A 25,895-nucleotide genomic window follows, 5' to 3' on the forward strand; every position below is an offset into this window, starting at 1 on the left:
CAAAGAAAGTAATACTAAGTGTATGTTGTGTAGTAAACTGTTAGTAGCCCATGGGCCTCACCCTAATAATTTGGTCTATTTTCCCCTCTTAATTTCACCTACGGTTCTGACTTAGGTGCAAATCAAATCAAATTTTATTTGTCACATACACATGGTTAGCAGATGTTAATGCGAGTGTAGCGAAATGCTTGTGCTTCTATTTCCGACGATGTAGTAATAACCAACGAGTAATCTAACCTAACAATTTCACAACAGCTACCTTATACACACAAGTGTAAAGGGATAAAGAATATGTACATAAAGATATATGAATGAGTGGTGGTACAGAACGGCATAGGCAAGATGCAGTAGATGGTATCGAGTACAGTATATACATATGAGATGAGTAATGTAGGGTATGTAAACATTATATTAAGTGGCATTGTTTAAAGTGGCTAGTGATACATGTATTACATAAAGATGGCAAGATGCAGTAGGTGGTATAGAGTACAGTATATACATATGAGATGAGTAATGTAGGGTATGTAAACATTATATTAAGTGGCATTGTTTAAAGTGGCTAGTGATACATTTATGGCAGCAGCCACTCAATGTTAGTGGTGGCTGTTTAACAGTCTGATGGCCTTGAAATAGAAGCTGTTTTTCAGTCTCTCGGTCCCTGCTTTGATGCACCTGTACTGACCTCGCCTTCTGGATGATAGCGGGGTGAACAGGCAGTGGCTCGGGTGGTTGTTGTCCTTGATGATCTTTATGGCCTTCCTGTGACATCGGGTGGTGTAGGTGTCCTGGAGGGCAGGTAGTTTGCCCCCGGTGATGCGTTGTGCAGACCTCACTACCCTTTGGAGAGCCTTACGGTTGTGGGCGGAGCAGTTGCCGTACCAGGCGGTGATACAGCCCGACAGGATGCTCTCGATTGTGCATCTGTAAAAGTTTGTGAGTGCTTTTGGTGACAAACCGAATTTCCTCAGCCTCCTGAGGTTGAAGAGGCGCTGCTGCGCCTTCATCACCACGCTGTCTGTGTGGGTGGACCAATTCAGTTTGTCCGTGATGTGTACGCCAAGGAACTTAAAACTTTTATAACCTGTTTTAGAGAAATGAAATCATTGAATATTGTAAGAGCTTTCATTGTTTGCTTATATGCCCCCTTTATTTATCCTACGGTTCTGACTTGGTGTACAGGGAGAACACTGTAAGAACGGCCCATGTTCTGAATTCTGTCGCTGTCTATGTCAGTGCTGAACAAATAGTTATATTGACTAAGTCCGTCTTAGCTCGCTCATTAATGTCTTAATCGAAATTATGGATTGCCACTTATTCGCTTGTCGTCCCTTTATACCATAGTTTGTACATCTCAATTGTCAGTAGAAACCACATTTGTTTAAGCAAGTCAGCCAAATCAGCTATGTTTTTTTAAAAGGCAGTAAATGAGGCTGAATGAATTGTTTTGCTGCCAGACAAGGCTCCGCTTATAGCCAGGTGTAGCAGTGGTAAGGTGTTGGCACTGCTGTTGGGACTCTGCTGTTGGGACAGATTTATGTAGGCCCTAACAGTTTGTGTGCACCGTTTGTCACCGTTATAGTGCAATTAATGTATTGTTTAGTGTTGTGTAGTGGCTTTGCTGGCATGCATCACAAATGTTTGATTTTGTTTATCCCACCAAGATTTACATGCTAAAATTGCCACTGGATGAAGGGTCCTATACTACTAATATTTTACTGTCCTCCTCTATTCTCCATCAATGAATAGCCCTGTATATGACATGTATGTTGCACTAAACTTGTGTGTGTGTGTGTGTGTGTGTGTGTGTGTGTGTGTGTGTGTGTGTGTGTGTGTGTGTGTGTGTGTGTGTGTGTGTGTGTGTGTGTGTGTGTGTGCATTCACATAAACTGAGTATACCAAACATTAGGAGTACCTTCCTAATACTGAGTTGCACCCCCCCATTCTTGATACACACGGGAAACTGTGAGTGTGAAAAACCAGCGCTGTTTCAGTTCTTGACACAAACCGGTGCGCCTGGCACCTACTACCACACCCCGTTCAAAGGCACATAAATCTTTTGTCTTGCCCATTCAACACATACACAATCCATGTCTCAATTGTCTCAAGGCTTAAAATTCCATCTTTAAACTGTCTCCTCCCCTTCATCTGCACTGATTGAAGTAGATTTAACAAGTGACATCAAAAACAGATCATCACTTTCACCTGGATTCACCTGGTCAGTCTATGTCATGTATCCCTATTGCAATTTGTCATCGCCAGCCTGCCTAAGTAATAAGGATTAGTGAAATGCATAGGCTATTATCCGTAGGAGTCCAGTCAATGTAAGAATAACTTTGTTACACTCGGTAAGGACACAGAAACAGAATTCCCTGAGTAGGATAACTGTCTGGCTGGCACTTTTTATTCAGAATCGAATGTGAAAAATACTTAGCCTTATGCTATTGCTGAAATGCGTCTCTCGCCATGTCTGACAGAACACGATAGGGCCTACACCTGAATAAACATGATCATTGTTTGTGTCCTAAACACACACTAGTCTACATCCTCTTCATTCCAGCATGCCTCTTCACTGGAATTCAGGGGGAACAAAGCAATCCACTCTCACCCAGTTCCATTTCTGTCCCCTCTCCTAAAACCTAGCACACTGAAAATGCTTTATAGAAGAAAACAACATGGCAGAATCTCCACAATGTGGTGAAAGGCTGTGTCTGCTTGCACACCTACCTAATAATTGAGAAGACATTAGGAAAGATGCAATTGGCTGAAATGGAATCAGAACTATTATTTATTTAACTAGGCAAATCAAATTCTTATTCACAGTGATGGCCTACCCCAGCCAAACCTATGGGACTCCCAATCACGGCCGGATGTGATACACTCTGGATTCGAACCAGGGACTGTCGTGACGCCTCTTACACTGAGATGCAGTGCTGCGCCACTCGACGAGAACACACGTAATTCCTAATCCCAGCCCATGTGATGAACCAACAGTCTGTTGTTGTGTTTTGGGTGCGAGTAGCCGAAGGGGCTGGATGAACCGAGAAGTGGGCGGAAACAGTCGTGAGATTAAAAAGCCTTGTCGGGATGCACTTCGTTCCATTTTCCACATACTCACGATCTGGCTTCCCCTCGACCATCTCTGCAGTTTTGATGAAAGCAGTGGGTCAAATAACGGCTTTAACACTGGAGCTGTGAAAATCGAAAACGGGGTAAATTAAAAGTAGTTTGTCGATAGTTACTTTGGCATGACGTCCTTTCTACTCGGAGTTTATCGAAAGTAATGCTTTGTCGATGGTTGACAGCGCGTCAGCATAAGTAACTAACAGTTAACTAGCTATCTGGCTAGCCAAATCGATTCATTGATTTAAAATGCCATTTCCATATTTCTTCACGCTTAGCTTGTTTAGTCGGTTGACTCCGTTGGTAATTCATTTCAGGATATTGATGCGATTGATTAACTAACTAGCTAGCTAGTTGATTAGTTAGCTGCAAATGCATGTTGCTGTGCAGTGTTCTCACGGACAGTGTTTGCTTCTACTAGCGCAGTGTGGGTTCAGTAAATGTGTTTTGACAACAGACAACAGGTCTAGCTGCGTTATGTAAATTGGGTGAACTATTTTTTTATGTAATATTACAGCTACTCGTGAAAGTAACGAAATATTTTTCCAATGTTTCACCCCATGTCTAGCTTGATAGGCCAAACTAGGCTATTGTTGTCAAATATTCCCGATTGTTGTGTAATGTGTATATATATTTTTTTTCTCCCCACAGTGCTCCGGTCTGGTTGAAAGCACAGCATCATCTTGACCAGACAGCACAGCGATAATTTGCTGCATTCTCTCTAAAATAAACATTTTGTTTTGGGAGAGTATAATTTGATACCACATAAACGCTGCAGTCGCCATCAGTCCCTCATAATCAAAGCAAAATGGTGCAAAATATGATCAGCGAAGTCACTGGATTCCATAGCTCTTTCAAGGTGAATAAGTGTTTCTATTAGATTGCATTGGTTACAAGATGGGAAAAGTGAGACCAGACTCCATCTTGCTATATTTAACTACATCTGTCTTCACACTTGGGTGACAAACATGTGTCCTTGCTACCAATGTTTACAGTTCACACATGCAGATATGAATAATGACAAAGTGAGTTAGAGGGAGACTGTTAAACTGGCCTACTTGGACAATGTTTTTAAATGGCACAACAGCACAGATTGGTTCAGTTGTTATTGTATATATGAAGCCTGGGTACAAGTGCACAGAATTGTACACTGGATACAGTATCAGCTGTGAAATTCTTGAAGCTTGATTCAATATTGTGATGGCTGAGACCATGGCCACTGTAGCAAATAGGTTGCTAATTTTACCATAAATTGTGTGGGTCATTTTGAACAAGGCTTAACTTTTAGTTTAAATTCACCGGTTTGTTCTGCTCATCTAGGGCCAAAATCCCTTTGAGAATGATGAATTCACAGAAAATGGATCCCTCCTTGATTCCGACTTCAATTTTGAGTCGTCGAATAGACATGGTAAGTGCATTCCTTTGTTGTACTGAACCCATACCTCTGAAGTTCTCATCTTACTCCAATAGGTCAATAACGGTATCCTTGGACACAAACTCTGTAGTACCATTTCCTATGTTAAGTAGCACGCTGTAATTCTATATTATTCTTACAGATTTTTGTGATTTTGTAGATATTCCCTCCAGCCAACCTATTGACATCCCTGATGCCAAGAAGAGAAATAAGAAGAAAAAGCGTTGCAGGGCAACTGACAGCTTCTCTGGCCGATTTGAGGGTGAGTAAATGTCTTATCTCATGTAAAGGACAGATTCTGTAGTTTATAGTACAAAATACAGCAATTTTTTTACAGTTCGAATTTTTTGTACATGTGTCCTACTAGATGTCTACAGGCTGCAGGCAGAGGTTCTTGGAGAGGGGGCATATGCAAGAGTCCAGACTTGCATCAACCTCATCACCAATAAAGAATATGCTGTGAAGGTAAGATGTTTCTCATGCTGCACAAGTTCTTTGAAAAGAAACCCCAATATCATTGAGTGCCTGACTGTTATTGTAATGAATGGTTTGTATAGAATTTGGGAACGTACCCATTTTTATAGGAAAGGTTATTGAAGGCTTTCCCAGGATATTGCCAACTTCAGAGGGTAGTGTCTGAAGTGTGCGTCACTCCTGACATGGGCCTGTGACTGTTATCGTCTCACTACTTTGCTGTTTGGGCCTTGGCTTGCGCGCAATATAGGAATGTTACATTGATCATTAGCCACAAGCTGTGAATTGTGCACATGAAGGCATTGCTCAGGAAATATAGCCCCTTCATTTAATGATTTGTTATTTTTAGGTAACCTTTATTTAACTAGGCAAGTGAGTGAAGAACAGATTCTTATTTACAATGACGGCCTAGGAACAGTGGGTTAACTGCCTTGATCAGGGGCAGAACGACAGATTTGTATCTTGTTAGCTTGGGGATTTGATCTAGCAACCTTTCGCTTACTGGCCCAACACTCTAACTACTAGGCTACCTGCTGCCCCTCTTTGACCCAGTCTGCTCTGGCATCTACATTTGTGGACTGTACTCTTGTAACCTTGTTTGGGACATTTCAAGACAGGCTTTATCATTTTTGTTCTGTTTAACAGATGTTTGAGGCTCTGTCAGTGTTTTGAAGCTGCTGTAGTTTTAATGGGCACTGGGTACCTAGCTACTGCTATCACAAACACCCCCTTACTGTGTTTTTCTGGCTCTGCCATTCAATAAGAGCCAGCCAAAGGCTGCTTCCACCCCCTCTCTTTGCTCTCATTCGTCAGCCAGGCTCTTAGTGGCGGGAGGTGTGTGTGCTGGCAGCAGTGCCAAAACATAAAATCAAATTTTATTGGTCACATACACGTGTTTAGCAGATGTTATTGCGGGTGTAGCGAAATGCTTGTAGAACTAGAAGCGAGGCAGCCCTCTCTGTCGGCGCCATTTCCCGCATAAACCTGGGTAAGGGTTATGACCTGGCGTGTTCACTTTATTTATCATTTTTTTGTTCCTCTAGCAGCACTGTTTTTTCCCCCCCTACAAAATGGGGTGTGGTTTGAAAAACAGTTTTTGGATTCCTGTGACTCATTCGCCCTCCTTTTGCCTTGAGGGAAATGTTGTGAAATTCAATTTGGTATATTTTTAATTTTTGCAATAGTGTTGTAAGATTTAGTTTGTTCCACATTTTGTATGGATTCTTTGGATGCTGTAAGACAAACATTACTTTTGCATCCAGTATATTAATGATCTTTGTTCCCCTCAAATCTTTCTAGTAATAGTTGTTCATTTAAGAGGGGTTCTAGGGGGTGGGATGTGGGAGAACCCGTGTCTGAAGGTCAGTTGGGGCTTGGAGGGGTCTCAGACTGCCCACACCAGATGTCCTCGTCAACTATTCCTCCCCCTCCCAACGTCTGGACGGGGGGGCGGGGACTCTAGTGTTGCAACACTAGAACAAAAGCCAGAGCTGCAGGAAAACAAACTGAAGGGGCCGGTCTTCTATCTGCTTGCCTTCTTTCCTGCCTGGCTAGCTTCATCCTGGGGCCCAGCATACTGAGTGCTCCTCGGCTGCCTGGGAATTCACATGTCTGGGTTTATTTACAGACCTGCAGTATGACTCAATGAGGCCATCCTGAAGCCAGGCTGCAGGGATGTATATCTCCTGCTGGGTGACTCTCTGACAGTAAAACCCCCACAGCCCTCCATAGGGATAAGAGGCTCACCCTCATGCGTTGGCTATTCATTTAGCCATCTATCAATTCTCCCATTATCAGTTAATTAATACTAGTGTCTGCTACTTGGAGGCTACTCATTGGAAGTTGTGTTCAGGAGAAAGCTTTGGTCAACACAGGCCTCTAATCCTAGAAACATTGTGCTCTGGCCCGGTGGGTTTCAATGCAGCTCTAATCCAGCTAGCAGGAAGAGCGTCACGTACACCCTCAGACAATGAGAAGAGGGGGCAGCTGGAAAATTTTGGTATTTGCTTTTAGTGTCAGCAGTCTCTTTTGGCTTTGCAACAAGCTGGACTGCCAGGCAGCAGCCCACAACAGTACTACAGCTAAATTTAGTCTCCACTCTGTTGTTGACGAAACTGGGAACTGGCTGCCTGTGATGGCTGGGATGAACCCTTTGCCCCTTTTTGCAATATAGGTTACACACTTATACTATATTTAGAGGTGTGGTGCTGTGATTCTTAACCTATTGGCTGTCTGGGTGGGTAGGCACTAGGCAACCTCAGAATTAGGTTAACCCTTCATCCTAGCTGTGCCTAAAGTGGTGAGGGGGAAGTGGGGCTAAGGGCACAGTATGATACATACATGGTGGTTGGAAGCCTATCCCCTAACCCAGACTCCTCCACTCCAGATCATTGAGAAGAGACCAGGTCACAGCCGCAGTCGTGTCTTCAGGGAGGTGGAGATGCTGTACCAGTGCCAGGGTCACAGGTAAGATTACTGCCTATATGCCAACCACATGGCTGACTTTTGACACTTTTTGTTGTTGTAGAAAGCAGTGTACCACTAAATGAGTAATGCTCTGAGACAAGTTTTTCTAGTTATTCAATACAAATGTTTCCAGAATGATATATTTTTTAGTAATGGTTATAATCGTGTGACCAAAAAAATTACCGTGTCCTGTTTCCTTCACTGCAGAAACATCCTGGAGCTGGTGGAGTTCTTTGAGGAGGAAGACAAGTTTTACTTGGTGTTTGAAATGTTAAGAGGAGGTGAGTGCTTCCAACCAGGCTTAAATGCTCTGAACACTCACCACCAGTCTCAGGGGCTAATGTAATGCTTTAGTAAAATACACTATTTCCTCTTGCATGCGTCTCATTGAATTGGTCGGTGTAGCTTAATACAGACACTTTTTAAACAAGACAATGTAAGGGCGCAGAGTAATAAGTCTTGTTGACCCGCAGGTTCGGTCCTGGCTCACATCCACAGGAGACAACACTTTAGCGAGCAGGAAGCCTGCATTGTGGTGCAGGACATCGCCAGCGCTCTGGATTTCCTGCATAACAAAGGTAAGCGTCCTCCAGCAGGGTCGAGCCACAGCCCCGGGCCTGCCTGCCAGGCCAAGGGGGAGGATTGGGTTTCACATTGGTACTGGGAAGGGCCTGGAGATGGGCTGGCGTGTCTCACGAGGGCTTTGCACTGCAACTATCTGATCTGGTTTCAGCAGATGGTTGGAAGGCTCGACCCACTGTACTCCTGGGTATAATACATGGGCTTAAGGTCTCGCGTGTTGCTTCCACACCTGGGCTGTTGGGTGAAAGCTCAGCCATAGGCCCCCTGTGATCCCTAGCAGTGGCCCATACTGGTCATTTGACACATGCCAACATATAACCCACCAGTACTGTTTAATTCACCATACCTTAGAATGACAATTTTTTTTTTTTTTTTTTTTTTTAAGGAATGGCACATAGAGATCTGAAGCCGGAAAACATCTTGTGTGAGCACGTGGACAAGGTATGTTTCCATTGCTGGGTGTCTGATATCTTTAGTCACTGGCACAAGGGCACGCTAATCTGAAGTTAAGTATGATTGCCAGTAAGTCGCCTTCCTAAAGTGCTATCATACCCAATGAAAGGCATAAACAACAACCAACACCCTGAACTTTGGTCACTAATCTCTTGAGCGGCATCAGAAGAAAGGATGATTTTGTAACATCTAAAACGTGCCTTTCTCCCTTCCTCTGTAGATCTCTCCTGTGAAGATCTGTGACTTTGACCTGGGCAGTGGGATCAAGCTGAACAGCGACAGCTCACCCATCTCCACCCCAGAGCTCCTCACTCCGGTCAGTCAGTCTACTACACTGTTGTGCCAGTCCAGTTCACCTTGATTCATTTTGACTGCATGTATAAATAGTCTTGTGGAAATGGTATGGGAGGGAAACATACATTTTATGGAAGGCAGTAGGGATCTGCATCATTCCCTTTCAAGATGATTCGATACGTATCTAAATACATGAGCTCCAAAACGGTACATTTTAGTCTGAAAAGATTCGGTGCATTTTGGTTTGACTAGAGAACGATTGGATGCGATTTACTGACATTTGTTGCATAAACGTATTCATTTTCTGTGCTACATTCTGCTGTTGATGGAGCTCATGAGCTGGATCTGTCTGTGCGGACTTGTGTGGGTGTAAATTATGTATATCTATGGTGTATATGCTGAAGGCATCTGAGCCATAAGGGAGACTAGGCATCTACCACCACACTATCACTATCAAATTGGGGGGGGGTCGCAATGTAGCCTATGCTTTTGTCCCCCCCGCCTTGGTTGTGAAATTACAATCACTCTCTAACTTGTCATTTTTGCAGATTAAGTGTTTGAGCTAGTAATGTATCGATATTTACAAATTCAGCTATGACATAGCCAATGAATATACACTACCATTCAAAAGTTTGATCTCTTAAATATGTCCTTGTTTTTGAAAGAAAAGCAAAATTTTTGACCATTTTAAAATTGATAAGACATACATTGTTAATGTTGTAAATTACTATTGTAGCTGGAAACGGCAGATTTTTTTTAAATGTACGCCTATGTAGATATTCCAGAGGCCCATTATCAGCAACCGTCACTCCTGTGTTCCAATGGCACGTTGTTAGCTAATCCGGGGTTTCTAATTTTAAAAGGCTAATTGATCTTTAGAATTATGTTAGCGCAGCTGAAAACTGTCCTGCTTTAGACTAGTTGAGTATCTGGAGAATCAGCTTTTGTGGGTTTGATTACAGACTCAAAATGGCCAGAAACAAAGACCTTTCTTCTGAAACTCGTCAGTCTATTCTTGTTCTGAGAAATGAAGGCTATTGCATGTGAGAAATTGCCAAGAAACTGAAGATCGAGTACAACGCTGTGTACTACTCCCTTCACAGAACAGCGAAAACTGGCTCTAACCAGAATAGAAAGAGGAGTGGGAGGCCCCAGTGCACAACTGAGCAAGAGGACAAGTACCTTAGAGTGTCAAGTTTGAGAAACAGATGCCTTACAAGTACTCAACTGGCAGCTTCTTTAAATAGTACCTGCAAAACACCAGTCTCAACGTCAACAGTGAACAGGCGACTTTGGGATGCTGGCCTTCTAGGCATAGTTGCAAAGAAAAAAGCCATATCTCACTGGCCAATAAAAAGAAAAGATTAAGATGGGCAAAAGAACACACTGGTCAGAGGAAGATTGAAAAAAGTATTATGGACAGACAAATGTAAGTTTGAGGTGTTCGGATCATAAAGAGGAACATTCGTGAGACGCAGAAAAGATGCTGGAGGAGTGCTTGACGCCATCTGTCAAGCATGGTGGAGGCAATGCAATGGTCTGGGGGTGCTTTGGTGGTGGTAAAGTGGGAAATTTGTACAGTGTAAAAGGGATCTTGAAGAAGGAAGTCTCACTCCATTTTGCAACGCCATACCCTGTGGACGGCGCTTAATTGGAGCCAATTTCCTCCTAAAACAGGACAATGACCCAAACCACAGCTCCAAACTATGCAAGAACTATTTAGGGAAGAAGCAGTCAGCTGGTATTCTGTCTATAATGGAGTGGCCAGCACAGTCACCGGTCTCAACCCTATTGAGCTGTTGTGGGAGCAGCTTGACCGTAAGGTACGTAAGAAGTGCCAATCCAACTTGTGGGAGGTGTTTCAGGAAGCATGGGGTGAAATTTCTTCAGATTACCTCAAATTGACAACTAGAATGCCAAAGGTCTTCAAGGCTGTAATTGCTGCAAATTGAGGATTTTCTTTTGACTAAAACAAAGTTTGAAGCACAATTATTTAAATTAAATCATCATTTATAACCTTGTCATCGTCTTGACTATGTTTTCTATTCATTTCGCAACTCATTTCATGTATGTTTTCATGGAAAACAAGGACATTTCTAAGTGACCCCAAACTTTTGAACGGTGGTGTGTAGCACAACTTTGGATTTCACCCTATCTCAAAATCGAATGGTTTTGACTGGTTCAAAGTTTGTCTCGCTTCCTTTCTCCACCAGCGTTGGCCATGCAGTGCACCTCGCAAAAGTGATTCCTTGTTATACAACGAAAATTTGATAATTTCATATCTAGAAATGACTATATACACTGATTGCTTAAAGCAAAACTATTGCTGATGGGGGAACCTGAACAATCTATTGTAAGCCCCCTTCAGCAGGTATAGCCAGATGAGTGGTCTCTGGTAGTTGTTTCCGGCGCCTAACTCCGTGGTCAGCGTGCAAAGCTGGGCACTCTGACTAGACTACTGAAATTCCCTAGGGTTGTTCGGCATGAAAAGTGACTTGTAGCTCATCAGTTACATGCTTAGTTCGACACTGAAGGAGAGGACGCATCAGTTGTCACTAAATATTAGGTATTTTTGGAAGGTAGAAAGGTAATTGGAATGAATCAGCAATTCGTAGCATTTTAATCTTTGTTTTTTGACTGGTGCATGTTACATTTGGATCGGTTTGGGGTTCGCGAACCGATGCAGTCATATCTTAAACATTTGAATCGGGGAACGGTGCGTGTCCCTAGAAGGCAGATGTGATTTATAGGACGTGGCACAAAGCCCCAGTTAATCGGTCACATGCCCTGCCGCTGGCTGTTTCCCTGAGGCAGGTAGATAATATGCAGGGTGTTTTTACGATGCCGCTCCCCAGTGGTGTCACCTGGGGATTGGTACACACACAGCCTGAGTCAATCCCCCCCCCCCCCCCCGGTGCGCTCTCCTATCTGGCAGCTCCTAGGCTTAGATATCTGAATTGCCCCTGTCAGCTCCATTCGAATTCCCAAAAGTCTAATGTCCACATCCTTATACTTATCAGTGGAAATGGTGAGGCGCATGGGTTTATGATGGTTTAACCCCATGTTTTGTCAAAAATAACTATTTTGAACCCGGAATGGCAGTTATTGGAATGATTCAAATGTAAAGGGAACCCATCTCATTATTTGCCCCTCCCATAGTTGTCAGAGGAAGGGAGATGGGTGTTAGCAGGTGAAGCTGATAGCCCGTCCAGGCTAGCAAGAGGGGGAATGTGGAGAAATGTAGGGGGTGGTGGATTTTGCATTGGAACCTGACCTAGCTTTAGCAGCCTGTTGGTGGGCCAACTCTGCCCTGGCCTCTTGGTAGAATAGTTGTGGAGCCAGGGGTCTCACGGGTTTAGTCTGTGGTGGGGTGGGTCACACTCGCACATTTGGCCCATGTTGGAGACCGACTAGGTGGCGTGAGTGCTGAGTGGTCTCCTCCTCTATGATGTTGGGTCTCTGCTCTCTCCCTCACCTTGCCTGCATCCCCCTCTGGTTTCAACAAGAGCCTGGTCTTTATCTAAGAGATTGCCCTGGGTCAGGTCAGACTTTTTTTGAATAAAGGTATTTTGTCATTCCTGTGGAAAGAACTAGATGTAATATCCTTGTAGGATTAAGGCTACAGGGAACAGATTGCACAGACAGCGAGGCTAAACTATGGTATGTGGAAGTGGCTGAATGAGAACCTTATTTTCCTTGGAATGGTAATTGGAATGAAACAATGTCTCCCTTCACTGAGCCTCTGCTGCATTTCTCTGGTATCACTTGAGCTGTAACATGCAGAAACAGAAATAACATTGCCACCCACCCTCTGGTCTCTTCTCACTGTAGTTGCCACCCACTTCCTCTCACCACATTTGTGCAAGCCTGCATTTCTCTTTGTATTCATGAAACAAAAGCCCCATGTCTGAAGCTTGTTCTATAGAAATTGAGTCTTGCCCTTGTACCTAGCAACTGTGCTTTGATTGGTTGAGCCAGGGGGAGTGGGGGGGGGGGGGGTGACGTGTGTGCACAGAGCTGCTCATAAGCTCACCCTTGTTTTTCTTTCGCCTCATCAGGGGCAATCTGATTTTCATTTCCTCCACCCTCAATCCCCCCCTTTACCTACATGTCTGCACTTAGGCCATGTTGTTCTCCAATATATAGTTTCATAGTATTTACAGATTGTTCATGTGCTTGAGTAAATTTGAATTTGATAAAAGGCACACTAAGACAATTTTGTTTACTGTACTTGTAGAGGTTGGGAATAGCTGGTCTCTTTTCTGAGAATCATGTTTGTGGTTTCCTGAGAACTTAGTGGTGAAAACGGATCGGCATGGGGCTGTGTAGCAGTACATACAGGCCTGTGCTGCACCTTAAGGGGAATTCACAGAAGTTGTTAGAGGTTTGTCAGGCACTCTGGTGTAGCTGATGAAAGACCAACTCCTCCTCTTTCTGTAAGCTGTCCTCAAACAACAGCTGTGTTGTCACATGACTGTATGGGCTGGCTGGCCACATTGTTAGGAAAGTCCCAGGTTGAGTTAACCAACAAATCTACAGACGTCAGCTGATTAACCACTATCTGTGTCACAGCAGGATGGTTTGAGACTGATGCAAGTCTTCAGCAGTATTGACTGATGCAAGTCTTCAGCAGTATTGCACCAGCATGGTTATGTTTAGCTACTCTAGAAAGTCAAATCTGCTGCTGTACAGGTATCAGTTGAGCTCTCATCTTACCCCCTTTAGCTGCCCCACACCCTTATCAGTGCCTTGAGTAGTCATAGTCTAGCCATCCTATCTCTGGCTGCTGGGCTTAGCCATGTTTTTGAAGGGAGCTCTGAAACATGAGTACTCTTGATGATCATAATCCCATTACTCCTCTAAAGCACCTTGGTGGACAGAAATATATATTTTTCCATGATGCTGTTGTGTTTTAGCTGGCAGTGTGGCGGTTTCTCCTGGTTTTTCCATGAGGGTTGGATTTGACCTGAATCTGGGAATGTTGTTAAGGAAGGCAACCAGCTGTGCAGGGGTTGGGGCTCGCTGGCCAACAGACTAGGCTTTGTCTGCTCTGAGTCCTGCACTGTGAATTTACATTCCATAAGGTGCAGTGGGACAGAGCTGGGGTGACAGCTGGACCAGGGCTCACAATAGAGGCTAGCTGTGTGCAAACAGACCACTCCGGCCTCTCCTCGGATAGAGGAATGCTATTTTTGAGTAAACATACACCCCTGTGTCAGCTTTAACCCCCCCCCCCCCCCCCCCCCCATGAAAACAGCTGTTCAGAGCCATGGTGTTGCAGCAGGCTCACATTGTTTGGGTTTTATGAATGTTTGGTTTACCAGAGGTTATCTTGGTATCTCCTTCAACCAGAGCACCATTCATGATAAAGCTAGCTAGCCAATCAGGAGTGTTGAAAGGGTGTCCTTGATACCTCTCCTGACCCGAGCTCTGGGTTTAGTTTATGTGGTCTGGTCAATCTAACCCCACAGATTGAGGAATCATCATCATTGTTGTTTATTGTAATTTGTACTGCATTTTTGTGATATCCAATTGTCTCATCGCTTCAACAGTCTCTGGAGAGGTGAAGGTCGAGACATGCATCCTCCGAAACATGACCCGCCGAGCCGCACTGCTTCTTAACACACTGCTCGCTTGACATGGAAGTCAGATGTATTATTTGCCAAGAGGTTGTTCAGTTTCTCTGAAAGTAAACAGAAGAGAAGCTCATTAAATCTGAGCAGGGCACTGAGGGCAGCCAACTCCTAAGGAATTGCTTTGTTCTCCTGTCCTGCTGAACTAGCGACCCACGCATTCCTTCATCCCTGCTCAAAGTATTAAAACACCATTGGGTGTTTGTTTGACGGAGTTATGCAACTGTGCTAGGCTTTCTTAGACTGACCCACCGACAATCCTCTTTTCCTAGCTCAGTGTTTGGCCTAGTTTCACATCCCACAGTCACGCTGAGCCTGTAGCCTGATCAGTCGGTCCACCGTGGGCTTTGAGCCAAGTGCTAAGATCAGGCCCCACTCATCCCTGCCGACTGCCCTCACCTCCCAGCACATAATGTTCTTCATGCCTCATTACATTTTCTGCAGAGATGTTTTGGAAAGCAGGGGGACTTAAAGAAATCCATCAGTGTGGATAATTCCCCCCCCCCCCCCCCCCCCCTTGAGCCCATCTGTACTGCTTTAGTTTAGCCCAGAGTTGCTGTCTACCATGTGACTTTCATACAGGCTTATTCTTCTGTGCAGAGGCACATGAGGCATCAGCTGAATAGAGCAGGCAGAAATGTTTTGTTCAGGGACGTTGGCCAGCATAGACTTGTTTTTCCTATTCACTGTTGTACACACATTACATTCAGCTGTTTTTATATAGCTGCAGCAATAGCCTCAGGTGGGAGTTGACTGTTCCCAGCCCAGCGCTAACTAACCCTGCCATCTGTCTGTTTCCTGCAGTGTGGCTCAGCAGAGTACATGGCCCCTGAGGTGGTGGAGGCCTTCAGTGAGGAGGCCACCAACTATGACAAGCGCTGTGACCTGTGGAGCCTGGGGGTCATCCTCTACATCCTGCTGAGCGGCTACCCGCCCTTTGTGGGCCGCTGCGGCAGTGACTGTGGCTGGGATTTGGGAGAACCGTGCCACACATGCCAGGTAAGGAAGGAAGCAAAGACCACCTCCGGCTGCATCAGATTCTCGCTCTAGCTTTCTCTCCCTTTATCATGTGTGCTCCTGAAACTGTATTCTGTTTGTTTAGTAGGGAGTATAGTAGTCCTAGATGCATGTGTACATTTATAGGACACCTGTGGCTTGCACACAATTGTGAAATTCAAGCTGTACGTTCCTTACTATGTGACGGTAAAGAAAGCACTTATTTCTTCTCCAGAACACGTTGTTCGAGAGTATCCAGGAAGGGAAGTATGAGTTTCCTGAGAAGGACTGGGCTCACATCTCCTCAAGTGCCAAAGACCTGATCTCCAAACTGCTAGTTCGGGACGCCAAGAACCGCCTGAGTGCCGGCCAGGTTCTGCAGCACCCATGGGTGCAGGGGGTGAGTCTCGTGCGCTCTCCCGCCCACTCCTTGACACACATTTCAGTGGGTAGAATGGGTGGGGGTTGTTTTTGTCTAAAATGGGTCCTTCTGCTTTATTTTATTTTTTAGGGCTTCTCTGACACTCTGCCAACATCCATCCTACATCAAAGGTGAGTTCATCTTTTCAGAGTTCTTGAGGGATAGGGGGTATGTTTTGTGTAGTGTATCCTGATCACTTCAACTATTTTTCAACTATTGAAAATGGAGTGTCACCTTCTGCGTTGTTAATGTCTATATTTGGTCTCATCCTATCAGAAACAGTGCCAAGGACCTGACGTTCTTTGCTGGCAAGGCGGTGGCCATGAACCGGCAATTGGCTGAGCAGGCTGTGATGGAGGAGCAGCAGCAGCTTGACGAGGCTCCCATGGTCATCACAGCCAGCTCCACCTCCATGCGCCTCTCCCCTCCATCCAACTCAAAGCTGGCCAAGCGCAGGCAGAGGGGCAGCCTCTTGAAGACTGGACCCGTCTCTGCCTCCGAGCTCAGTCAGCTCCTCACCCCCCTCGTCATCACGTCATCATGTGCCTAAACCACCACCTTTGCCCACCCCCCAACTCAGATCTCTAGACGACCGCTCAGCCTGGCCTCTACCTGACCGCAGCTCTTCAGCCACACTGACTGCAGGCATGTCCCCATCTTTAACAGGAGACTGCTACCATGCCTGCTGTCTGTTTCCTAACTGCCTTCTGCCCCACAGCAGCACTTATAAAGCACATCAGCCAGGGCATGCATACACATGCACATCCAGGCTGCTGGGTCTGCTAGGGACTGGGAGGTCGATGGGATGGGACGGATCTTCAAGCTCTGTTTTTATTTTGTGAAGTCTAAGGCAGAACGTTTGAACCAAGCTCAGACACCAAAGGACTACCTGTTGTGCTGCTTTCACGTTATAACTAGATCAACTGTGACTTAAGTTTACCTGGAATGTTCTCTTTGCCTGTATGCATGAATGCAGCAGATACATACATGCTTATGCAATAGCCAAGATGTTGTGGAGGGATTCAGTGAAAAGTTTAGAATGCTGGAAGCGGATGCTGTTTGGTCCTGGTTTAGTCCATTGTTTGGCTGGGACTTTCAAAGCTTTCAGATTATTTTGCTTTATCTTAATGGATAAATTCCTCTTCAACTGAGCCTCCTCTGTAGATTTTAAGCCCACAGTACAAAACCTTGTGGCTGTGCACTTGAGCCTCTCGTACCAGAGAATGTATCTATAACCAGCCCTTATTACGCTGCAATGTCTACCAATTCAGTTTCATAGATGAAATGAACTATGCCAAACTAGCACTGGCCATGTATCATTCAACATTCATTCCTCCTGAATTTCTACAACGCAATAGGGGTTGAATTACATTAGTGTCGCCTGCCTCCGCAAGAGAGGCTTTATGCACCAACCAAAAGTTCTTGGTGCATGTGACTAATTTGATACCAGACAGGTATACTACAAGGCAGGATAAATAAATTATCCAGCTAACTTGGATTAAAAACCATAACTTGATTTCTTGTTCATTAAATAAGCTAAACATAATGTTTTTTGGTTTAGTCACTAACCATGTTTCCATCAACTTTTTATGCGATTTTTAAATGGCATGTCTGATAATGTCACGGCAGGCCTGACGGAAACGGCAAATTTGTCGGTGAACTTTAACAAATGTTTAAACAAAATATGATAGACAAGGTGAGATTTGTCAGTACAATTAATTATGTGAGGAGATGGCAACGCAAATGCCTTTTTATGCGCAAATATTGATATAACATATTGTAGTAAGCTTGGAGTCATGCGATATGTTGTGGTCCGCCCACTACGACTGATCAAAGAATGCCGTTTATTAGGCTACAGATGACATAAGTTATGATTAACTTCACAAGGTGGAGAAAGATCATGCAGTGTCTGCTCCTTTCCAATAAATATCGAGGGTCTTATTCTGGAAACATGATCGTGCTTGGCTGCTTTTTGACACATCTTGCTATTTTGTCCATAATCTCATGTAGGCTATCCTACAAGGACTCTATCTGCAAGCTGTTGACTAGAGCACATGTACCAAGACCAGTGGGCATATTTGCAATACAACACCATTTTTATTTTGTTGACAAAACCATCAGTTGCAAATGCGAGGGAAACTTGTATTTGGTACATGGGAATTTAACCGCAAAAGTTATTTTTATGTGCATTACGTCATCACGTACAGCATTTTTATCCTCAACAGGTCAACTTGATGGAAACCCATCTCTGGGAAAATGCACGTATTTGTTTTTCTGCAAAGTTTCAGAATATTTACATGAAAATCTGTCGCCAATTGGATGGAAACCTAGCTAATTAGACTTCCCATTTCAAGCTTCTCTTTAAAAAAAGTCATTTCTGAACATTTAGGCACATTAGCTGGCTAACTCCTTGATCCAGCTTAGATGTATACCCCGCTGACATATCGAAGGGGTTTGCCTGACGCTACCCTTGCTTAAAAATGGCAAATTTGTTTCCCCATGCCGAGTTGTGTACTAAGTTGTTGTCATCAGACCATTTAGCTGTTCACATCTAATACATCTTAAGTAATTTGACTGCTGGTTAGTGTGAAGTGATTTTATGCCATGGCTGTCATAACCTGTCAAGCATAGCAGGGTTAGAAAAGCACATTTTGGCCGCTGTGACTTACCTATTGTATTTGTTCTGAGATCAGGTTTCAAATCCAATCAGGCTTTTCCGTTAAGGGGGTAACCTGATACTGTCCTTTATGTGACACACCCTCTCAGAATGATTCTAAACTGCATCATAACTTTGCATAAAACATGGTGAAGGAGACTATTGGGGGAAAAAAATACAAAATGGAAAAGCATTCCGAAGAAAAAAAGTATTCTGAGGCCATGTAGCTGTAAATAATCAGTTATTTAAAAAAAAAGTTTACTTTATATAATGTTTCACTCCATGTCAATGTTTAAATGTGCCACTGATATTTTAGTTTTTTATGTCGACCTGCATGTGGCGTTCAGGTGGAACACCGGATGTTTTTATATTCGAAGATTATTTTTTAAGTGTTGAATGTACGAGAGGATGTGGGATGGGGAAAGTTATCAAGATTTTTTTTTTAATGAAACATTTATTATTTGTATCTGGAGCAAAATAATGAATGCCCAGTGAAGGCTTTTACTGTTTTGTATGTGAAAAGTGTTGGTAACTATCTGTTTGGAAACAAGTTAGGCTCTTTCTGAAATTTGAACAATTATTTTACGGTGATGGTCTCAAGACACTGTAGCCATTTGCCAAAGAGGGTAAAAGTCATGAAAACAAGTGTTTTGACCTGGGGTCTTTTGACACGAGCACACATTCTCAAGGAGTAAAACTCCTGAACTCATGAATGTCTATGTGGTGTTGCCAGCACCGCAGTGTGGTACTCTGGGGGGGTGGATAAATAAAAATGACTCCCTTGACGTCATATGGCCCATTATGCTGATAATAGGACACTGATTGTAATCTTTTAAAGAAACCTACCAATGCATCTTTGTGGGGTTTTATGTCTTATAGTAAGACTTACTTGAATTTGTATATGCAGCTGTTTTCTTTGTTTGTGAAACTACCTTGCTATCAAGAATCTGAACAAAAGCATTAAGCTAAGTAAGGTGGTCTTTAGGGTTTTGAAAATACATATTCAATTTAGTTTCTACTTAAAAAAAAAAAAAAAAGTATCAAACATGTTTCTCTACGTTTCGTTAGGGTTGGGATTCTCAGAAATGCATCAAGACTTTGGTAGTACTCTAAGATATAATTAAGGTATGAGTTACATTAGTCATAATCATTTCTACTTTTACCCAATGCAGTAGTTTTGGACTGCCTTTTTATTTGGAGAGAATGAATACAAGCTATCCCTAGCCTCTTTTAATTATTTTTTTAGCTTTTTGTAAGACCTTTTTATTAAGTCAACTGGACAGTCATAATCCACTTCCCCACAATTTGAATGTAGCCCACTGGCAATGCATTTTAACATTGACATTTTTATAAGTAGTTGAGTTTGAGGGAGGTAACATGTAGACTTGTTTTTCTACCATGTGGTTATGATATCCTCAAGCCTTGAGGCTTCTCTTGAGTGTTGTTGATACTTGTTTTTAACCTCTCCCAGCCCAAAAATATTGATGGGGAAAAATGTTGGAAAGTACATATTACATCAGAGACAAACATTGATTTTAAATAAGCACTTTACTGTACCATGTGACTGATTTTGCAGTTCACATAAAGCAACATTTGACTGTTGCAGAATTTTGTTTTTCTAAAGATACAATAAAAATGCTTTGAACAATTGTTATTTTTTTCTTCGGTTAAGAATACTTAATGCCTTCAGAAAATGCACACCCCTTGAGTTTGTCAAAATGTTTGTTAGAGCCTGAATTTTAAAATGTATTAAATAGGAGAGTGAATTCACTGGCCCACACACAATACCCCATAATGTCAAAGTGGAATTATGTTTTTAATTTAAAATGAAAAGTTAGTCGTGAGTCAAGTATTCAACTCCTTTGTTATGGCAAGCTTAAATAGGTTCAAGAGAAAATGTGCACTAATAGTGTTTAACATGTTTTTTCAATGACTACCTCATCTCTGTACCCCACACATTCTTTTGGTTGTGAATGTGGACACCTTGTAGAACATCTCATTCTGAAATCATGGGCATTAATAAGGAGTTGGTCCCGCCCCTTTGCTATAACGGCCTCTAGTCTTCTTGGAAGGTTTTCCACTAGATGCGGGGACTTACTTCCATTTAGCCATAAGAGCATTACTGAGGTCGAGCAGTCCGCGTTTCAATTCATCCCAAAGGTGTTTGATGGGGTTGAGGTCGGCTCTGTGCAGGCCAGTCAAGTTCTTCCACACCGATCTTGACGAACCATATCTGTATGGACCTCGCTTTCTGCACACAGGGGCATTGTCATGCTGAAACAGGAAAGGGCCTTCCCCAAACTGTTGCCACAATGTTGGAAGCACAGAATTGTCTAGAATGTCATTGTATGCTGTAGCGTTAACATTTCCCTTAACTGGAACTAAGGGGTCTAGCCCGACCCATGAAAACCAGCCCCAGACCATTATTCATCCTCCACCAAACTTTACAGTTCATACTATGCATTCGAGTATGTAGCGTTCTCCTGGCATCCGCCAAACCCAGATTTGTCCGTTGGACTGCTAGATGTTGACGCGTGATTCATCACTCCAGAGAACTTGTTTCCACTGCTCCAGAGTCCAATGGCGGCGAGCTTTACACCACTCCAGCCAACACTTGGCATTGCGCATGGTAATCTTAGGCTTGTGTGCGGCTGCTCAGCTATGGAAACCCATTTCATTAAGCTCCCGACGAACAGCTCTTGTGCTGACAATGCTTCCAGAGGCAGTTTGGAACTCGGTAGTGAGTGTTGCAACCGAGGACAGAAGATTTTTATGTGCCTCAGCACTTAGTGGTCCCGTTCTGTGAGCTCGTGTGGCCTACAACTTTGTGACTGAGCTGTTGTTGCTTCTAGATGTGTCCACTTCACAGTAGCAGCACTTACAGTTCACTGGGGCAGCTCTAGCAGTGCAGAAATTTGACGAACTGACTTGTTGGAAAGGTAGCATCCTATGATGGTGCCTTGTTGAAAGTTACTGAGCTCTTCAGTAAGGCCATTCTACTGCCAGTGTTTGTCTATGGAGATTGCATGGCTGTGTGCTCGATTTTATACCCCTGTCAGCAACGTGTGTCTGAAATAGCCGAATACACTAATTCCAAGGGCTTTCCACCTACTTTCATATACAGTTGAAGTCGGAAGTTTACATACACTTAGGTTGGAGTCATTAAAACTCGTCTTTCAACCAATCCACAAATTTCTTGTTAATAAACTGGAATTTTGTCAAGTCGGTTAGGACATCGACTTTGTGCATGACACAAGTAATTTTTTCCAACAATTGTTTACAGACAGATTATTTCACTTATAATTCACTGTATCACAATTCCAGTGGGTCAGAAGTTTACATACACTAAGTTGACTGTGCCTTTAAACAGCTTGGAAAATTCCAGAAAATTATGTTGTGGCTTTAGAAGCTTCTGATAGGCTAATTGACATAATTTGAGTCAATTGGAGGTGTACCTGTGGATGTATTTCAAGGTCTACCTTGAAACAGTGCCTCTTTGCTTGACATCATGGGAAAATCAAAAGAAATCAGCCAAGACCTCAGAAAAAAGTTGTAGACCTCCACAAGTCTGGTTCATCCTTGAGAGCAATTTCCAAATGCCTGAAGGTACCAAGATCATCTGTACAAACAATAGTACGCAAGTATAAACATCATGGGACCACGCAGCCGCCATACCGCTCAGGAAGGAGACGCGCTCTGTCTCCTAGAGATGAACGTACTTTGGTGCAAAAAGTGCAAATCAATCCCAGAACAACAACAAAGGACCTTGTGAAGATGCTGGAGGAAACAGGTACAAAAGTATCTATATCCACAGTAAAACGAGTCCTATATCGACATAACCTGAAAGGCCACTCAGCAAGGAAGAAGCCACTGCTTCAAAACCGCCATAAAAATGCCAGACTACGGTTTGTAACTGCACATGTGAACAAAGATCGTACGTTTTTGGAGAAATGTCCTCTGGTCTGATGAAACAAAAATAGAACTGTTTGGCCATTATTAATGACCATCGTTATGTTTGGAGGAAAAAGGGGGAGGCTTGCAAGCTGGAGAATACCATCCCAACCGTGAAGCACGGGGGTGGCAGCATCATGTTGTGGGGGTTCTTTGCTGCAGGAGGGTCTGGTGCACTTCGCAAAATAGATGGCATCATGAGGCTGGAAAATTATGCAACATCTCAAGACATCAGTCAGGAAGTTAAAGCTTGTTCGCAAATGGGTCTTCCAAATGAACAATGACCCCAAGCATACTTCCAAAGTTGTGGCAAAATGGCTTAAGGACAACAAAGTCAAGGTATTGGAGTGGCCATCACAAAGCCCTGACCTCAATCCCATAGAAAATTTGTGGGTAGAACTGAACAAGCGTGTACGAGCAAGGAAGCCTACAAACCTGACTCATTTACACCAGCTCTGTCGGGAGGAATGGGCCAAAATTCACCCAACTTATTGTGGGAAGCTTGTGGAAGGCTACCTGAAATGTTTGACCCAAGTTAAACAATTTAAAGGCAATGCTACCAAATACTAATTGAGTGTATGTAAACTTCTGACCCACTGGGAATGTGATGAAAGAAATAAAAGCTGAAATAAATCATTCTCTCTACTATTAATCTGACATTTCACATTCTGAAAATAAAGTGGTGGGCCTAGCTGACCTAACACAGGGAATTTTTACTTGGATTAAATGTCAGGAATTGTGAAAAACTGAGTTTAAATGTATTTGGCTAAGGTGTATGTACACTTCCGACGGCAACTGTATATACTGTACAGTCGTGGCCAAAAGTTTTGAGAATTACACAAATATTTATTTTCACAAAGTCTGCTGCGTCAGTGTCTTTAGATATTTTTGCCAGATGTTACTATGGAATACTGAAGTATAATTACAAGCTTTTCATAAGTGTCAAAAGCTTTTATTGACAATTACATGAAGTTGATGCAAAGAGTCAATATTTGCAGTGTTGACCCTTCTTTTTCAAGACCTCTGCAATCTGCCCTGGCATACCGTCAATTAACTTCTGGGCCACATCCTGACTGATGGCAGCCCCTTCTTGCATAATCAATGCTTGGAGTTTGTCAGAATTTGTGGGGTTTTGATATTCCACCCGCCTCTTGAGGTTTGACCACAAGGTCTCAATGGGATTAAGGTCTGGGGAGTTTCCTGGCCATGGACCCAATCTATCGATGTTTTGTTCCCCGAGCCACTTAGTTATCACTTTTGCCTTTTGGAAAGGTTCTCCATCATGCTGGAAAAGGCATTGTTCGTCACCAAACTGTTCCTGGATGGTTGGGAGAATTTGCTCTCGGAGGATGTGTTGGTACCATTCTTTATTCATGGCTGTGTTCTTAGGCAAAATTGTGAGTGAGCCCACTCTCTTGGCTGAGAAGCAACCCCACACATGAATGGTCTCAGGATGCTTTACTGTTGGCATGACACACCTTGTCTTCTCCGGACAAGCTTTTTTCCGGATGCCCCAAACAATCAGAAAGGGGATTCATCAGAGAAAATGACTCCAAATGACTCCAGTACCCCAGTCCTCAGCAGTCCAATCCCTGTACCTTTTGCAGAATATCAGTCTGTCCCTGATGTTATTCCTGGAGAGAAGTGGGTTCTTTGCTGTCCTTCTTGACACCAGGCTATCCTCCAAAAGTCTTTGCCTCACTGTGCGTGCAGATGCACTCACACCTGCCTGCTGCCATTCTTGAGCAAGCTCTGTACTGGTGGTGCCCCGATCCCGCAGCTGAATCAACTTTAGGAGACGGTCCTGGCGCTTGCTGGACTTTCTTGGGCGCCCTGAAGCCTTCTTCACAACAATTGAACCACTCTCCTTGAAGTTCTTGATGATCCGATAAATGGTTGATTTATGTGCAATCTTACTGGGAGCAATATCCTTGCCTGTGAAGCCCTTTTTGTGCAAAGCAATGATGACGGCACGTGTTTCCTTGCAGGAAACCACGGTTGACAGAGGAAGAACAATGAACAAGCACCACCCTCCTTTTGAAGCTTCCAGTCTGTTATTCGAACTCAATCAGCATGACAGAGTGATCTCCAGCTTCCTCTTCAACACTCACACCTGTATTAACGAGAGAATCACTGACATGATGTCAGCTGGTCCTTTTGTGGCAGGGATGAAATGCAGTGGAAATGTTTTTTAGGGATTCAGTTCATTTGCATGGCAAAGAGCGACTTTGCAATTAATTGCAATTCATCTGATCACTCTTCATAACATTCTGGAGTATATGCAAATTGCCATCATACAAACTGAGGCAGCAGACTTTGTGAAAATTAATATTTGTGTCATTCTCAAAACTTTTGCCCACGACTGTACAGTCCCTGAATTTCAAAAACAGATTCAACCACAAAGACCAGGGAGGTATTCCAATGCCTCGCAACAAAGGGCACCTATTAGTAGATGGGTAAATAAATTAAAAAGCAGACATTAAATATCCCTTTTGTCACGTTCTGACCATAGTTCTTTTGTGTTTTCTTTGTTTTAGTGTTGGTCAGGACGTGAGCTGAGTGGGCATTCTATGTTGTGTGTCTAGTTTGTCCGTTTCTATGTATGGCCTGATATGGTTCTCAATCAGAGGCAGGTGTTAGTCATTGTCTCTGATTGGGAACCATATTTAGGTAGCTTGTTTTGTGTTGGGGTTTGTGGGTGGTTGTCTTCTGTCTTTGTGTTCTCTGCACCAGATAGGACTGTTTCGGTTTTGCCACGTTTGTTATTTTGTATTTGTGTAGTGTTCACGTTTATCGTCTTTTATTAAACATGTTGAACACGAACTACGCTGCGTCTTGGTCCGATCCCTGCTACACCTCCTCTTCAGACGAAGAGGAGGAAGGCTGCCGTTACACCTTTGAGAATGGTGAAGTTATTATACTGTACAAAAATATGAACGCAACATGTAAAGTGTTGGTCCCATGTTTCATGAGCTGAAACAAAAAATCCCAGATAATGTCCATGCGCACAAAAAAGCTTATTTGTCACAAATTTTGTGCACAAATTTGTTTACATCCCTGTTAGTGAGGATTTCTCCTTTGCCAAGATAATCTATCCATCTGACATGTGGCATATCAAGAAGCTGATTAGACAGCATGACCATTACACGGGTGCACCTTGGTGCTGGAGACAACACACGGGTGCTGGAGACAATAAAAGGCCACTCTAAAATGTGCAGTTTTGTCACACAACACAATGCCACAGATGTTTCAAGTATTGAGGTAGCGTTCAGTTGGCATGCTGACAGCAGGAATGTCCACCAGAGCTGCTGCCAGATAATTTTATGTTAATTTCTCTACTATAAACCGCCTCCAATGTTGTTTTAGAGAATTTTGCAGTATGTCCAACCGGCCTCACAACCGCAGATCAGATTTCTGTCTGTAATAAATCCCTTT

General features: G+C 43.4%; 1 protein-coding gene across 2 annotated transcripts; it reads left to right on the forward strand.

The window, feature by feature from the left end:
- Positions 1 to 3,087: 3,087 nt before the first annotated feature.
- mknk2b (MAPK interacting serine/threonine kinase 2b) lies at positions 3,088 to 20,159 on the forward strand. Of its 2 annotated transcripts, none has more exons than XM_039002474.1 (14): positions 3,088 to 3,209; positions 3,772 to 3,979; positions 4,441 to 4,528; positions 4,677 to 4,796; positions 4,902 to 4,999; positions 7,395 to 7,474; positions 7,682 to 7,755; positions 7,948 to 8,052; positions 8,442 to 8,497; positions 8,730 to 8,825; positions 15,241 to 15,435; positions 15,668 to 15,832; positions 15,944 to 15,984; positions 16,130 to 20,159. In XM_039002474.1, exons 2-14 carry the CDS (start codon positions 3,929 to 3,931, stop codon positions 16,401 to 16,403), a joined length of 1,443 nt encoding a protein of 480 aa, XP_038858402.1. In that variant the 5' UTR covers positions 3,088 to 3,209; positions 3,772 to 3,928; the 3' UTR covers positions 16,404 to 20,159. The 2 variants fall into 2 exon arrangements, with proteins under 2 accessions (XP_038858402.1, XP_038858403.1); XM_039002475.1 differs by having other exon boundaries at positions 4,695 to 4,796.
- Positions 20,160 to 25,895: the final 5,736 nt, after the last annotated feature.

This window comes from Salvelinus namaycush, chromosome 10 (genome assembly GCF_016432855.1).
Source record: "Salvelinus namaycush isolate Seneca chromosome 10, SaNama_1.0, whole genome shotgun sequence".
Classification (NCBI taxonomy): Eukaryota; Metazoa; Chordata; class Actinopteri; order Salmoniformes; family Salmonidae; genus Salvelinus; species Salvelinus namaycush.

Coding starts and splice junctions, on each gene's coding strand:
- mknk2b (XM_039002474.1), top strand. CDS start 3,929: ATGGTGCAAAATATGATCAGCGAAGTCACTGGATTCCATAGCTCTTTC. Junction 7,475..7,681: donor TACCAGTGCCAGGGTCACAG/GTAAGATTACTG, acceptor CCTTCACTGCAG/AAACATCCTGGAGCTGGTGG. Junction 8,826..15,240: donor CCCCAGAGCTCCTCACTCCG/GTCAGTCAGTCT, acceptor TGTTTCCTGCAG/TGTGGCTCAGCAGAGTACAT.